This window comes from Numenius arquata, chromosome 16 (genome assembly GCF_964106895.1).
Source record: "Numenius arquata chromosome 16, bNumArq3.hap1.1, whole genome shotgun sequence".
In the NCBI taxonomy this organism is placed as follows: Eukaryota; Metazoa; Chordata; class Aves; order Charadriiformes; family Scolopacidae; genus Numenius; species Numenius arquata.
Genome location: NC_133591.1, coordinates 7,829,090 through 7,845,280, shown reverse-complemented (window position 1 = coordinate 7,845,280; position 16,191 = coordinate 7,829,090). Strand labels below are relative to the sequence as shown.

The window sequence follows — 16,191 nt, the reverse complement described above, 5'->3', positions numbered from 1 at the left end:
CAAATCCTACTTGACGACTATCTGATCCTTTAAAAACCTTCTGGATGCAAATATTTTAAGGGAGAGCAAAGGTTTTGTTGCCAAAGAATACCTGCTTTTGAATTGTAGAGACACTGATTTCAAATGTTAGCACAGGCTGATCATGTATATTTGAGTTTATTCTGAAGTCAGTTTAGACTAAGGAATAGTCCAGAAAAATGTATATGTGAATTATATTTCTGTGTATACATGATGAATCTCTGTCTCTTTATGTAGTACACCCAGCTTTGATGCCTCTGAGATCCAGAGAAATTAGGGATTGTTTGTTTGTCTCTTTTTTTTGTGCATTATATATTATGTTTATTTAACTTTGCATAACTTAGGCATAACTCCAGTTCGGTTGCCAGACTGTAGTCCTTATTGTAGTCCTTGTTGAAATAAAATGTTTTTCATGCATACATCTATATGAGACACACACACTTTCCTCACTGAACATTCCATTCCATTTTTTACACTTCTTTCCTATTTTCTTTGAACTTTTTTTCCTTTTTCCATTTTAACACACAGAAATGTTTGTGTCAGATATAGCTTTCCCTTCATTAATTAGCTGTTTGGGCAATAATCACATTTTAATTTTTCTAGGTAAAATCAGACTATGACCATCTTAGAGAAACCCTTCTCAGAGTGACCAAAGAACGAGATTTGGCTGTAAAGGGAAAACACCAGCTCCAAGCCAAGCTGGAGAACTTAGAGCAGGTCCTAAAGGTATGTATAATGCCGTAAAGCCTAATGATCCAGTACTTCTATTGCTGTTTTAATATTCCCAATGCTCATTCAGTGAGTCACAGAAGCATAAGTGCATTGCAACTAGGGAACTGAATGCCCTTATTAGTTAAGCTAAAACGTATGGAATACAGTAAGTAGACCAAGTACCTATAAGGGATCTCAAACCGTCGGAGAAGAGATGTCTTCAGAGATCTTTATCTGCTACTTTATAAGTAATTGGACGTAGGTTTTCAATATACAGTTATTGGAGGTAAGTCAAGATGAGAAGAAAAGGATAAGAAGTGACTATGCTGATGAAGGAAATACGAACAACTGCCAAGATATTTTACTTTAAAGCAGGCTGTCTGCCAGACTAATGTGATGCAAAATGTTATTGTGGCTTTGTGAAACAAGCTGTTGGTATCAGCTCCTTTTGCCTCTGCAGAGTGCAATCCATTGCCAGGACAGGGTTGCAAAACCTGCTACTGTTTTATCAGAGAGGTCTAATTTAGAAATAATTGTAGTGCCTGGTACATAACCACCTCTCTTTTAACATGCTTCTGGAGAAGCTTAGTACGTTGGTGTCTAACCATGCTTGTTTTCTAGATACACAGTTGTTTTCATGTGGTCAATTTGCTGCTTCCTTTTCAACTTAGAAAAATTCAGTAATGCATTTCAAATCATAAGTGTATTTTTCAGTAGAGGTTTCACTGTTTAGTTGAAGATGCCGTCCTGCTTCAGTTTTCCTCGTTATTGTGCATAATAATGCCATGGGACAAACTGATTCTATGAAATAGTGGAATTCATCAGGTGAATCTAACAGAGATGAAATCTAGCTGAGATGGTGGGGTAGAGTAAGAGTAAAATTCAGTTGGAAAATGGAATCAATCAAGAGATTATTACTCACCAGCTAATTCAAGGGAGTGCTAATTTGTATATGTTGAAACACGGGGTAGAGGGAGCCAGGGGAGGGAAGCATAAGATGTGGTAAAAACACAAACTGGTTTGAATGGGCCATTGTTCCCAGGTTTTCTTAGTTGTAGAAAATATGGAAGTTGTGATGTGGAAAACTGCCATCAAAATATGCCTTGAAGGGGGTTAAGCAACTAAGATTATCTTAAAAAAAAAAAAAAAAAAAAAAAAGGAAAAAGAAAAAAAAAAAAAGTCCTGCATCTACAGCTATCTGCATCAGTGGAGGAACTGCCCTGGTGAGAGTACAGTGAGAATTGTTGAATTCTTGAGAGAGAAAACACTTGTAAACACTTGTATATACTTCAGACCATTCAGAAAAAAGAAAGATGTGTTTGTCTGGTTAGAAGGGAGAATTGGTCCAGTGCTGAAACATTTTTGACAGACTGCCAAAGAGCTGCTTATTTTTCATCTTGTCAAGCCCAAGGTCTTCCTTTTTCAAACCACTGAAGAAGGCAGTGAAGGAGGGATGGATGCCCTTAGAGTAGGAGGAGATGGCAATGCAAATAGGTGGTCTGAGATCTTAGATTTCAAGCAAGACTTCTCTTTGCAGAATGTTTTAATAATGCTAAGTGGCTTCAGATAATGCTTGCCATAAGTACAATCACTTACTTAAAAGTGGATTTGCTAATGATTTTCATTTGCATCAAACTCACTGTAGAAGGGGGAAAATAACTTTGCTGTTGGCTTCATCAGAATAGATCTGGGCTTTTGGAGATGACTGTAGTGATGAAAATGACTACCTGTCTAAATTTTGAGAAGAGGAGGTTTTATTTTTGGCTTGTTGCACTGGTAAATACGTTGCTGAGACCTTCTCTCAAGTTTTATTTGATAGTGCTCAAAAGGTGAGGAGATTTTCTAGCTACAGATGGAAATAAAAGGTGGTTATAAGTTACATCCCTCTTGCTGAACCTCCAGGACTGTGGGGCTATCAAAAGTAAGGTGACTGCTCCATAAACCAACTTATTCCAGCAGCTTCTGGAAACACGAGCTGTTGAAATCACCTACTAGGCAATGCCAAGGGCAGCTAACTGTTACATATATTATTGTGCAATATCAAAAAAGTTATGAATATCCTATTTACCAGTCAATGGGTAGCACTGATGGAATAAATATAGAATTACATGCAAATAAGAAGTATATGTACTGGGAAAGGAAAATTAAACTGCTTAATTGAACAGAAGAGTGATACACTGTTAATTGGCTTTAGACTAATACAGCTTTGCCCAGGAACAAGTAGGAAGTTTTTCTCTAGCAATGGAAGATAATTTACTTTTTCTGTTATTTCCTTCCTTTTCTTCAGGGGAATACAAAACTGACAGTTCCACAGACCTTTATCACTAGTTTGCTATTTTACTGTGAGCCATGTGCTCGTACCTATAGAGAGTAGAATCAACACCTAGAAGCTATTTCAACAGATACGGCTTGCCTGTGCTCTCCATATAATGATTATGAGATTCCAGCTTGATAGCTGCAGAAATTCACTTCTTCAAGGAGCACATAGTAGAAAGTTAAGAGGAAAAATGTCTAGAAAAGAACTGTGAATTTAGGGCTCATAAAACACCTGAGGATTAGACTTTGCTCTAAGTAAATTGGCATTAATGTTAAGCTTGTGTGTATTTGAACATTTAAAACTCCTCTAATGATGGACAGTGTTTTACTTTCTTACAACAAATTAAACAATATACTTTATTCTTTGGCCATACCAAACAATGTTCGTTTCTCCACTCTTTAATTAGGATGTCTACTGGCATTTGACTTAATGATTCCTCCAAATTTCTTCTTTAGAAGAGCTGAATCTGTTTATTTGACTGATTTTGCTTAACTTCTGCTGAAATAATACTTCCAATGCATGTGGGAGAAATATTCTGTAAATCTTAGTGTTCTGCTGCAGACCTTCTTCAAACGTTTTCCTTCACCAAAACAAAAATTGTCTGGTGGGTACAGAGACCCTGACTTTTCATTTTCAGTAGTTCTCTGCCTTTGCCAGAACTTTCCTGAGCTTACAGAGTACCTTGAACAGACTTGAATGCCTGAATCTCCTTTTTAGCACTAAACCATGCCCAAGCAGATGCAATTATTTGTGTATTTCATGTGTGTGCTCGTATGCTCAGGAAATTAGTAATTTGGAAAAATGGTTTGCAGCTTTCCAACCATTGGGAGGTTTTGAGAAATATTTAGCCTAGTTTCCTTGTCAAAAGAGAAATTCAGTTACACTTTCTGTTATCTCAGGATGTATCAACAAAGCAGAAAAGATGAACTACTGCTGAATTAGCGAACTTCTGAGAATCTTCACAGTGTTCAGCCAGCTTTTCCCATTCATTCCACTGTAATGGTGCCCACCCATCTGCAAGCGCAGATGCCAAGTCCTTTGATCAGAGTACTTGGGTGAGAATTAAATTTGCTCCCTATTCAGCATCATGTATGGGTTCTGTCTCATAAACAAGACTTAAGTACTTGAAAACCATTTGAGTTTGCTCTAGCATTAACCAGTTGCACATTTTAGAACTGCAGGAGTCACTGCTGTAGGAAAAAATGAGTTTCTTTGTTTTCTTTGTAGCTGTGGGTAATGCAATGCAACCGCCGAATTGGTTGGAGCTAGGATGGGCTATTCATTGTTAAATCCCCCTGTGCCCATGAGGAAGCTGGAAAGCCAAAAACTGTTTGAGCACATCCCTTAAGTGCTCTTTGAGAAAGAGTTTATCCTGTACAGCTCTCTAGCTCTGTAGTTTGAAAGAAAACTGAGATGCACGATGTCCCTAGTTCCTTCTCTGGTGCTTAGCAGGATTCTTGCCTTTGATCTGAAAGGTACGCTGAAAAGGTTCCTTCTTCACACTTTTATTATTTGTCAGTTGTTTTGAAAAAGGAAGTCGTTACTGTGTATTTTCTACGCTCTTTTAGATGTGGATTTGCTTTCTGATGTTAGAGTAATATATCAGGACCTCTAGAAAGGGTGCAAAAATGGAAGTGCAGATTTACATTTAGAAAGTTCTAACCTGACTCCCATTAAGAACAGCAATAGCGGGAACAAATGGAGTGCCACCACCTACACAAACCATGGTAACATGGTCATTGTGGAAGTCAGTCCTGAAGAAAGACGCGGAAAGAGTTCAGCAGCTCAGAGCTTTCTCCCTGCTGTTCTAGTGATCTCTGCAGTCCTCCTCCGCTGCCCTAACCTATTCCCCTCAGGCTTGGAAGAAGAGATGGCAGCAGCTGATGTGCAGAGTGGAAGCACAAACAGATTTGCAAACAGAACCGATTTGTGAGCAGGGTGGGAGGGGAGGAATTGCTTCTGGTTGGGGGGAGATTTAATTGCTGTGCCAGGGGAGGGACAGATGCTGGGGTGAAGAGATCCTTGCTGCTTTAAATACTAAGTAGATCATGACAATACTAAAATGACTGAGAGGTACTTTTAGGTTAAAATAGATGACCAAATGGCCTTTTCTGACCTTAAAGTCTGTGAACTGTAGCTCACTAAATACATATTTTAGGAAACAGAGAAATTATCAATCTGTTTCTTCATTACATTTTATAGATTCACGGTATGGTCATAGTATTAATTATTTATTGATCTCTGCAAAGGGCTAGAAATGTTCTGTAGTAGTTTATGTAAAAGTAGTGAGAACTTAACAGTATCAAAATATGCTGTGCCAAATCTGGTACTAAATCTTGAGAGAGGGAAGTAAAAACTTTTTACTGATAATGAAAGGTTTTAATTAAAGGTGTGAGAATTACTTGATTACCTCACCATTTCTTGAATATAAGAAATGTGCTGATGCTCCATCAGTGTCAAGTTTTACATAAGACGTGATGGAAGCTGCTGAGCTCAGTTAATGTAGCTTCATGCTGATTTAAATAATGAGTAATACTCGTTAGCAAAATAGGCTATGTTCATTCAGATGAGATGAGATTCAGAACCATTATTTTTGGTCATTATTAAATACTGAGAATAGATATTACCCATGAACAGATCCATTTAACTTCTGTACAGTATGCACAGTTCAGAAATGTCTGCAGTCAAAACACTGAATCCTCACAAAACTCCTAGAAGACAAGCTATAGGTGAGAGTCAAAACTGATGAACTGGAAAAATCTTTGATGATTTTTTATTTTGTTGTTTTTAATAAATACATCAAATAAAAATAAAGAAATCCCAAGCAGAGACCAAATGGAATATTGGAGACATTTCTGCTTCCTTTGCAAACAGATCCAGATTGAGAGAAGTCAGCCACGCTGTGCTGTCCCTCTTTGTTATGAGTAACATGTAGCAGGGAATAACAGCTCATTAAAGGTTAGCAATATGCTTGATAAAATTCTCTTGTACACAATAAGAGATATTTTGGGCTGTTTTTGTCAATTTTAGCAATGTATTTATGTTTCCAAGTGCCAATTCCTAATAGGTTGGTGTGTAATAACTTTTGGTGCTGCAGATAAGACATTGTGCTTCTGCTCTGAGAGCATTATGGGAACAATATGTAATTTGGAAAATAAAAATCTTTAATACCAGTTTCACTGGAGAAGAGATCAGAATCTGTAAAGAGATCTATCTTAACTCCCATTTATTAACAGGGTGTTTGGAAGTTATAATGACATTGGGAGCATAATACTAAGCTGTAATGAAAAAGATTTCTATCTGCAAAGGGTATCTTGACATAGTTCAGCTTGTACTCTTCCCAAGAACCTTAGTCATGTTGCTTTCATTAGTATCTTTAAAAGTTGTTTTAGAGTACTGTGTAGTCTCTTGTCCAAATCCACCTCTGTTAGTTTTGCTCTGTCTAATTTGCTGTAAATAATAGGCAGAGATTAGCAAAGGTAAGCTATTTCTTTTGGGTCATTATTTGCAAAACAAATCACAAAACTGTATCCTAGATAAAGAGGCATTTGGGGAATTGTCAAGCTAATTTTTTTGCAAGCTTTAACTTTTCAGCAGAATGCCACGTATGAATGTGTGCCTGATGGATACAGTGGGTGCTGTTCACTTGTGCCTTACACAGAGGCCACATTGCTGGCAATGACAGTCCTGTATCCTAAAAGAGGTTGCTGTGAAAATGCCTGAGTTTAACATTGGCAATATGCCCCAAATACTGACCAAATTAAAATCCTATCTAGTTTCCAGCTTGCCTATCAGTGATACCAGAGAGCTTTTATGTTTAGATGAGTGTCTACATGCCTGCGAATGGCAGCATGTTTGGCTAAAGGTAGAATATGTTGAAGTCATCTGATAGTTTTTCTGCTTCCTTTGAAACAGCATATGCGAGAGGCTGCTGAACGGCGGCAACAGCTGGAGTTGGAGCATGAGCAAGCCTTGGCTGTTCTCAACGCCAAACAGCAGGAAATTGAACTCCTGCAGAAGGTAAGCGGAGAAAGGAAGAGCCAGGTGAAATAGCAAATTGCAGTGGCAGAGCACAGGTTATGAAACAGATCTCCTGGTTTAAAGGAACTTAAACCACAACCGCCAGATTGGTTCCTGTTCTGGATTGCTCTGCATGATTGCTGATGCAGTTGTAACAAGTGGAAGTTTACTGTTGGAGATACATGACTGTACTAATTGATTTATAAATGTTTATGCCAGTGAAGATTAACCTGACCAGTGACATGTAAGCCCTTGTATTTTCCAATAGGGAGAAAAGCGATACAAATACATGTATTTCTTTTGTATTTCCATTGCTTACCTCTATATTGGGCTCAGGAATATTTGTGCATTCCTTAAATGTCAGGAAGGAATCCAGTTTTAATTTCATGATAATCAAAATATGGGGAATCCACCATTTCCTTGTGAGTTTACTGGAATAGCCACATTAATGTTTTGTTAGGATTTCTTTGACGTACTCTTCCAGACACTGGTGTTTCTTACTACCTTTTCCCAATAAACTAAATTAAAGTAAATTCTTGTCAAGGTACGTACACATCTCAATTGATGATCTTTTTCATAAATTAAACAGTTGTTTAAGTTCCTTATTTCCAAGCTCATTCTCTAATTCACAAAACACTTTAAGACGGGGGGGGGGGGGGGGCGGTTTTTCACACTGCAACTTTTCAGTATCTATTATAACATTAAAAACATGGTATTGAGTTTCAGTCTTACCAAAGTCACTGCAGTTGTCTCAACACTAATGTTGATTTTTCCAATTGCTTGACTGGATCAAAACACAGTAATAATAATGCTAATGATAATTTGATAGAGAATTGGCATGGAGGGGCATTGTCAGCAGAATAAAAAGATGTATCTAAATATAGTTTGCTTGGAATAGAAAGCTTCACCAAATGAAATCTTCCAGTTAATTTTCTTTTAGCCTTTTGCAGTTAATCTGTTTAGGTATATTTCAAAATGTCATTTCTAGTTATATTCAGCTGTTATTATTTGAACTTCTGCATAAATTTTGGACTTAAATTTTTTGGCAAAACAACGGAATCAAAGAAAGATACAGCTTTTTTTCTTGCTATATTTTGTTACAGTCTTCTAATAAATCCCCATTACATGGGTCTTTTGTTACAGATTGGCAACAGGGGACAAATCTCTGTAATACTGTTTTCTGCAGTCATTTTTGCTAAGCATGATAAACTTCAAGCACAAACGAGATTGTATTGCATTTTGTATTTTACTCAATGCAACTAGCTCAGCATCTGTAACCAGTGATTAAATTCTTGTTCAGTGGACCTGAAGTAGCATGGAATACAAGATCATTTATGTTAAAAATTATTATCTAATAATCATTTACCACTAAGTTTCACTAGAATTCTAGCTTAGAATTCCTATACTAAATCCGCTGTAACAGTTCATCTATGCAGTACTTAATAGAAGCATTTAAGAAATAATTAATCCTTCTTACTGGTTTCATTCATTAGCCTGAAATATTCTTCCTAGGACTTTGCGCAGACACTCATTTTCACCCTGAAACATCTAATTCTTTATGCTATTAAGTTGCTATTGTGTCTTTTTTACTTATCATTGCCTCTCAGGATAAGGATCTGTGATAAATAAGCATTCTATCCATCACATCTCTTGGCAAAATCTGCATGTGATATTCGTTCAAGGTACCACTCAAAAAGAAAAAGGGCTTTTTTTAATATATTTTGATTTTCAGCCTTTCCAAGCTCACATTTTCCATTGTGGCGTGTTGGGACGCCAGATTGGTTGAGATGCTTAGTTGCTCCTGTAATATTATTAATGGTATAGAATAAGAATGGAGATCAGTACACTGTGTAGAAGAGTGAAAGTATACAAAATACTGAAAGATTTTGGGGAGGTATCTATATTGTGCACTGTTCTACCTTATAGAGAGATACCCAAGCTACCTGTAGTTCCCTAGGCATGGCACAGACTAATTTGCCCTACTTTAACCTCTAAACTGCTGATATCCAGCACATCTCCTTTTCAACATTATAATGCAGTGTATATTGTCAGAAAAACAATTTAAATAAATCTGTTACCTAAGTAACTGTAATACTTTGCTTCCATCATTAAACAGGAAATTGCTGGCTCACATTTCATTCAGAGCTGACCTCTCAATGTACCTAGTACATGTGTGTTAAATTCTTTCTTCCCCCTTTTTTTTTTGAGTCATCTAATTACTTGAAAAAGTAGCATGAAATGGAAGTAGTGACCCCAGGCAGTAACAGGATGACATTTCACAGTGTGTCTTGTTACTGTCATAAAGTTGCTGATGAACATCAGAAATGTGCACTTTAAAACAAAGCAAGTTACTGATGCAGTTTGATGTATTTGCTGTCACATTTTGATATTATAAATAAAAATTCATTGTCTTTTTAATATATGAACAGACTGATCAGATTTTCAGCCCAAAAGGAAAAATGAAGAATATGATATTGTTCATCAAGGTTTTTTGTTAATAGGGAATCAGATGGGTTTTTTTCTCTAAGAAAGCTTTAATACAAGACAGTTTGATGTCAAAGAGAGATAGCTATTGATGCAGGCTTTCTGATCATTTATCAAGGACTCATATCGTGGGTAGATTTTATTAAACTTGTAATGATGGATAGCACAAGGCTTTCTATTACCTGTCTTCATATGTTTGCTAATGCTCGTGGAGCCAATATTTTATCAGGTGCTAGCAATAAGACTGCTGTAGTACAGGAAGAAATATGACTATGCTTGCAGGACTGAAGGAGGCTTTATTACTATGCATGACAGTGAAGTATAGTTTGGGTGTATGTTCTTGGTTGTGACTTTATGGCCTGACCCAGCTTCCATTGAAACCAGTAATCGAGTAGGGTAGCCCTCATAGATGAGGAACATGAAGTTAACATAGATGTGTCAGTGTCCATCATGGGAGTATTCAGCCCATTAAATCAGAAAGTCTGTGGGGTGTTGCCCTCTGCTAAACTGGAGGGGTTTAAGACTTTTCTCTGATGAGGAATGTGCAGAATGTGGTCTTTGGGTTACAGTAATAAGGAGCTAAGATGCAAAGCTAGTACATCACGCTGCTATCAGCCTGATAAAATGCTTAATAGAAAGTTTTGCTTATCTTGGCAAGCTTCAATAAAGAAGATAGTGGAAACTTAAATGGAATCGAGGCGAGGATAACAAGAAGTTACTGAGTGCTTTTTTCTGTTGTTTGTTTGTTTCGAAGGTTTAGATTTTTCCTGGCCAAAATCTGATAACTGAAATTCTGAGCAACATAAAAGACACTTTTCTGCTCTTACTGATTCCCTCTTTTCTTCATTCACTCAGTTAATCGGACCCTAAATGTTGCGCTCTTGTTTACAGACAACCTGTGGTTGCCTTGAATGTTGTGTGAGCTATATTACTTAGATGATAAATACTGTTGCTGCATGTAAAGAATGAGCTTAATTTTTGTGTTGCTTTCTCCTAGCTGGTATGGTAGGTTTCTACACTATGAACCTCCTGCAATGTCAAATAACAAGCTCATTTTTCAGTTTTAATTTAGAGAGTTTCAGAGATACTTCGGATGTGTTCTTGCAGTGTGTTGAGCACGCTCATCTTGGTCCAACAAAATACTGATGCTATTAAGCTTCACTGAGATTCAGTCTCCTAAAAATAAACAGTTATTTCAGTGGCTTGGAACCAAAGCACTATAGTAATATCGATGGAGCCACCCCTTCAACACTAATTGGCTTTGGATTTGAGTAAACAGTATGCTACTTTATGCAGTTAGAGCATAGTATATGTGGCATGATTAATTGATTCTTCTCTTCTCTTCTCTTCTCTTCTCTTCTCTTCTCTTCTCTTCTCTTCTCTTCTCTTCTCTTCTCTTCTCTTCTCTTCTCTTCTCTTCTCTTCTCTTCTCTTCTCTTCTCTTCTCTTCTCTTCTCTTCTCTTCTCTTCTCTTCTCTTCTCTTCTCTTCTCTTCTCTTCTCTTCTCTTCTTCTCTTCTCTTCCTTCTCCTATTCTATTTTTTTTAAAAAAAAAACCAGGCTCAGGTTGAAGCTAAGAAGGAACATGAGGGAGCAGTTCAATTGCTAGAGGTAAGAAGATATCCTTTGTGTTACCTTCTTTTCTTGTGGAGGTTCCATTCTGAATGTGATAAATTTACAGTATCATCACTTTTGAAAGTTTCAAGTAATATGTAGGCAAATAGGGTGGATTTTTCTCTTCTAATGTACTTCATACTTTAAAGATTATAATTCAGTTAGGAGTGCATTAAGCTCAGCTGTTGGAAGTGATGTATGTACCTCAACTTCTTTTTGTATAGAATAGAAATTTGGTACCATTTTTGGTAAAATACCTATGAGATATATAAAAAGGAAGTGATTAATTGTGAGAATTATTATTGTTTAGGCTGGAAATATAGCTGCAAATACCAATCAATTACCTAATGTTCCTAATTAAATACTATCTAGTAAACATAAAACAACATTCTAAAGAGCCAAAATTTTTAAACCTAATGAGAGAATTTGGATAATTCAAAAAAAACTTCAAAGGGTGTGGTTGAGAGAGAATGCTTCATTCTTTTTGTTGGAAAGCTAGATCTTTTCAAGGTAGTCTGAACTGGATATTTGAAAATCAAGGACGCCAGAAACATATTCAAATTTTAAATTAGAAACACAGAATAATTCTGTTTGGAAGAGACCTCTGGCTATCTGGTCCAACGCCCTGCTCAAAGAAGGCCCTCTTCAGAATTACTGTATGTTTCTCAGGGCTTGCTTTGCCCAGTCCATTTTTAAATATCTCTGGGAATGGAGATATGACAGCCTCCATGGGAAGCCTCTTTCAGTCTTTAAGCACTTTAATTATGAAGAATATTATTCTTGTATCCTGTCAGAATTTTTGCCTGGATGCTACCCATGTCCATTGCCTCTAATCCTATTGCTGTGTATCACCAGAAGGGGCCTTAGTGTTTCCCAGTTATGTTGCAATATGTTTTTAGAATTTGCCAGTGACTGCTGGATTTACTAAGTAAACACCATTAATTAAGCTTTGAGAGATGATTCAGATGATCTAATTTACTAATTTTTAAGGCATTTAATACCTGCACATACTGACATCATCCATAAAGGCAACATTACCCATAAAGATAAAACAAAAAATCCTAGTATTTTCATTAGCAATTGCTCATAGCACAGAGCATCATCTGTAAAGTCATTAGTAATTGTGTTTATGGACTTTACATCACATTTCAAGCCTTCCTTCAAGTCATTAATCCTTTAAAAAAAAAAATCCAGTAATTCAGTCTTCTGTGACTAAGGATACAGAATTGCTTGTGTCTTGTATAGAAGTGACATGATGAATAGGAGCAAATTTTTACACTCCCATTCAAAAACTATGAGGTTTGCTGTCAATTTTAGTTGGAATAGGGCAAGGCTTGCAAAGCCTCTTTTTCTTAAGCTGGAGTGAAATCTTTTAGAGGTTTTAAACTGAGAATCTTATAATAATGGAACCTTTATAATGGATGCATACAGTTATGGTTAAATTATGCATTAAAACACAAAAAATCAAACAGAATTGGAATAAATTCATACACTGGAATATCTGCCTGGTGCCGACAAAACCTTTTATTCCTTTTGCTGACTGCTGTTTGGAAATGCAGGCTGACCTACAAATGTTGTGTAAGATAGGACAAATGGCAACAACATGTAGCAGAAATTCAGACTCCTGTAAGAAGGTTCCTAAAGTAAACAATTTCTCCTCAGTTTTTCAAAACTGGTCTCAACAGATTCTTTAGTTCAAATCATATCATTTGGTGCACTTGGATAAGGTAAAGTGTCAGAAAACACAGATGCACAAGTAAATAGCAGGCTAACTGCATCCAGATTTCCTTTTGTTCTTTTCTGTTCTTTGTCTTTTCATGTAAAACAGGTTTTCACTGATAACTACCACTAGTCTTTCTGTCTGACGAAAAGAAAAGGCATTAAATGGTTAAGTCTTAACATAACCGTAGATATGACACAGAACATGTGATACTATGGATTGGTTATAGCAAGTGCATTGTCAACATTTCACTTAGAAATCTGTTTTGAGCAGAAGGTAGTTTCTGCCTTCTCACAGTAGTTCTGTCTGTGCGCTTATTGGTCATGCATTGATGGAAGGTGGTTTTTCTGGTGCACTGATCATCTTTAAAAGAAATTTTTAAAAAAATGTTCATATCTCTAAAACTTAATATTCCAACAGGAAGTGTTTTACTCATACTTTCATTACCATCATATATATTAAGTTTATTTTGCCTTGAAGAACATGAGATTAAATTTTTTTTAATGCCTGGTGGAAAGTATATGATGCAGGAAAACATAAGTAGAAACAGAAACAAAGCAGGCAAGTGATTATTTATCCCCCTCAAGCTAATCAAAATTCCTATTTAGCTGATTTGTCTGTGCCCTCTGATTTGCATAACCCCATCAAGGTTTCCTAAGCTTTTGCTTTTTATTGCCATAAGCCCATTAATTTATAGCATTTTATTTAATCTGCCTTTTGCAATTTAAGACCAGCAGTGGTATTGATTTCTGAAACATTCTATAGTGTGGTTTGCGTTAATGCATGTTTTTACACGTGTTAACTGTTCTAATATATTTTGCTTTGAAATGTAAAAAAAAGTGTTCAAAACTGTTTTTATTTCTTTGTTTATTTCACATCTCTTTGTTTACTGTGTCTTGTTTGGAATTTATTGCTTTGCACTTCATCCAGAACACCTTGGACAGCATGCAGGTATTTTAGGGCATAAATTCTCCTTTCTCTGTCCTGAATCCTGCACTTTTCCCTTTAACATGAGTACGATAGTCCTGCCTAACCTTGCATGGGATGTGTGCTAGAACCATTGTTATGCAAGCATGCTTGGCATTTATTGACCTAATACCAAATCACCAAAATCAGAATTTTCCTCTGCAAGAGATTAATCTTCAAATACGGCATGGTTTAATGAGAACTCAGATACTGGTTTGGGAAGTTAATTTCTTGAGAGCATGCCCAGTAAGAATGGTTTGGTAGTTTATTCGAATAAAGATTGTAGCTTTCTGACTGTGTGGATTTTGTCTGAATTCAGATTGTTTCTTTGTTAATACAATGATAATTTTATGTGGTATTTTCACCTGAGGTTGATTTATCGAGCTACCTACTGAAAGGCATTGCTGCTACGTAAACAATTAACCCATGAAATGGTATGTCCGTAGCAGAATATGTGTGCTAATTACAAGTCTGAATTCAAGCCTGTCCACCTGGAAAGTTGCTCATCGTCTTACCTGTCTTGTGCAAACAGTATCTGTCTTGTAATGGATGAAGTCTACTTTGTTTTCAATTTAAGAAGCTATTTAAGTCCTAGAAATAGCACTATGTATTGTATGAGAAACTTGGCAAGTCCTAAGTGAAATACATTCAATATGGTCTGCAGTAGAGAATGTATTTTCATACAAGCACTGCTGTAGGCAGATCCGGTTTTAGGGAAATCTGGTAGACTTGGCACTTTTGTGCCATCGTTATTAGGGTAGACTGTATGGGCAGAACCATGATACAGAATAAAAATTGAGTACTTCTGAGTGTAAGCACATAACCTCTCTCTGCAGTGACGTACATCAATATGTAGATTTTCTACAATGAGGTGAGTCTGGCTGGCTAACAATGAACCTGCTTGAAGTCAAGAAACAAAGATGGGTGTGGGGATGCCTCCTGTTAGTACTATTTGGGATTTTATCGCAATTTTTTCTGTGTATAGTAGCAGCTTTGTGCTCACTTCTAAATTAAAACTTTGATTTTTTAATTTTTTTTTTTAAGTAGTAAAGGCATTTTTCTTCCAGGCTTTGTGCTGTTGTGAGAGAACAACTTGAGAATGAAGATTCTAGATACTCAAAAGTTAAGAAAGGCATATACTGAAGTGAAAATAAGTTTTAAATTAATAAATAATGATAATACATTAAATTTCTATTTTTTCCAAAAATATTTTTTAGGGCAGCCTTAGCATTTTGTTGGGTTCTGGATGATGATGTTTTTATTTTTTATTTTATGCTAGATTTTCCATAACTGCATGTGGAAAGGTCAGTATATATTCTTAGAGGGTTGAATAGCTCATTTCTAAACTTCCCATTGGAAAGAGGGGATTTAAAAACCCAATTCACTTTACTACTTTGTTTGTTTAATGTTCTTTTAAAATTGTATGTAGATGCCTTATACATGCAGCAATGTAACAAGTAGGAAAGTCTCACATTTTGGTTGCTCAAAACCTCAGTGAAAAGATGAAAGGCAAAAAACCAAAAATCAGAGCATATAATGTTCGTGTAAAACTCGTACAATGTCTCTGTATCTTACTGTTTTCTGTTTCATAATCAAACAGATACCCTGAGACTTCTTTAGCAGAACTAAATTAATTTATTTTACAAATACAAAGAAATTACATCCTCAAAATTCACTGTACCTTTAAATGTATATTTGTTCCCCAAAAAAGGAACAAAGAGTACAACTTCTGAAGTAGGAAATTGGGATTTTTGTGTTTTCGGGGTACTGTGTTTTGCTTATCTTTGGCTGTGCTAAGATCTTTGCATAAGTGGTATGTAATGTATGTCATTTTCTTGATACGTAATATGTGCGGTTTTTCTTACATGAACTGAGAACATTTTTCAAGAAAAAGAAACCTTTAGTACAGTTGAATGAATCTGATATCCAGACTTCCTTTGTTAGCCCAGTTGTTTAACTAGGCATATACTATAAAAGGGTTTTTAATGAAGGAAAGTGATGTTTGTTCATCATAAAGCATCAGATTAGGATATAATGCATCAACTTCTCATATAAGGAGCCTATTAGTGCCTCTGTTAAGGTACTTCCGCTTGCATGCCCTTTGTTTAATTCTTTCAGCCAGGGAATCTTTCCATCACCTCATCCATTTTTTCACATCAGGAATTCATAAACTGTACGTAGGCAAATTTCCCAAGTCAGCACAGAAGCTTAACTTTGAAGTTCTGTTTTGTTAAAGGCTGATGCCTCAAAATTAAAACACAAGTGTTTGCCAACAGTGACATTTTGGTACTTCTTACAAGCTTACAACCAACCTCCTCTTGGCTGGTGTCTGGATTACTTCT

General features: G+C 36.3%; 1 protein-coding gene across 3 annotated transcripts in view; it reads left to right on the top strand.

The window, feature by feature from the left end:
• The window catches only part of RIMBP2 (RIMS binding protein 2), a 150,818-nt gene that overhangs the window by 90,500 nt on the left and 44,127 nt on the right, over nucleotides 1-16,191 (top strand). For 2 of the 3 annotated variants that reach the window (XM_074159404.1, XM_074159403.1), the window contains 3 exons: nucleotides 622-744; nucleotides 6,962-7,066; nucleotides 11,110-11,160. In XM_074159404.1, the coding sequence (XP_074015505.1) occupies nucleotides 622-744; nucleotides 6,962-7,066; nucleotides 11,110-11,160 (279 nt within the window). Of the gene's footprint in view, nucleotides 1-621; nucleotides 745-6,961; nucleotides 7,067-11,109; nucleotides 11,161-16,191 lie in introns of those variants that run through there. The other variant, XM_074159405.1, reaches the window with a different exon arrangement.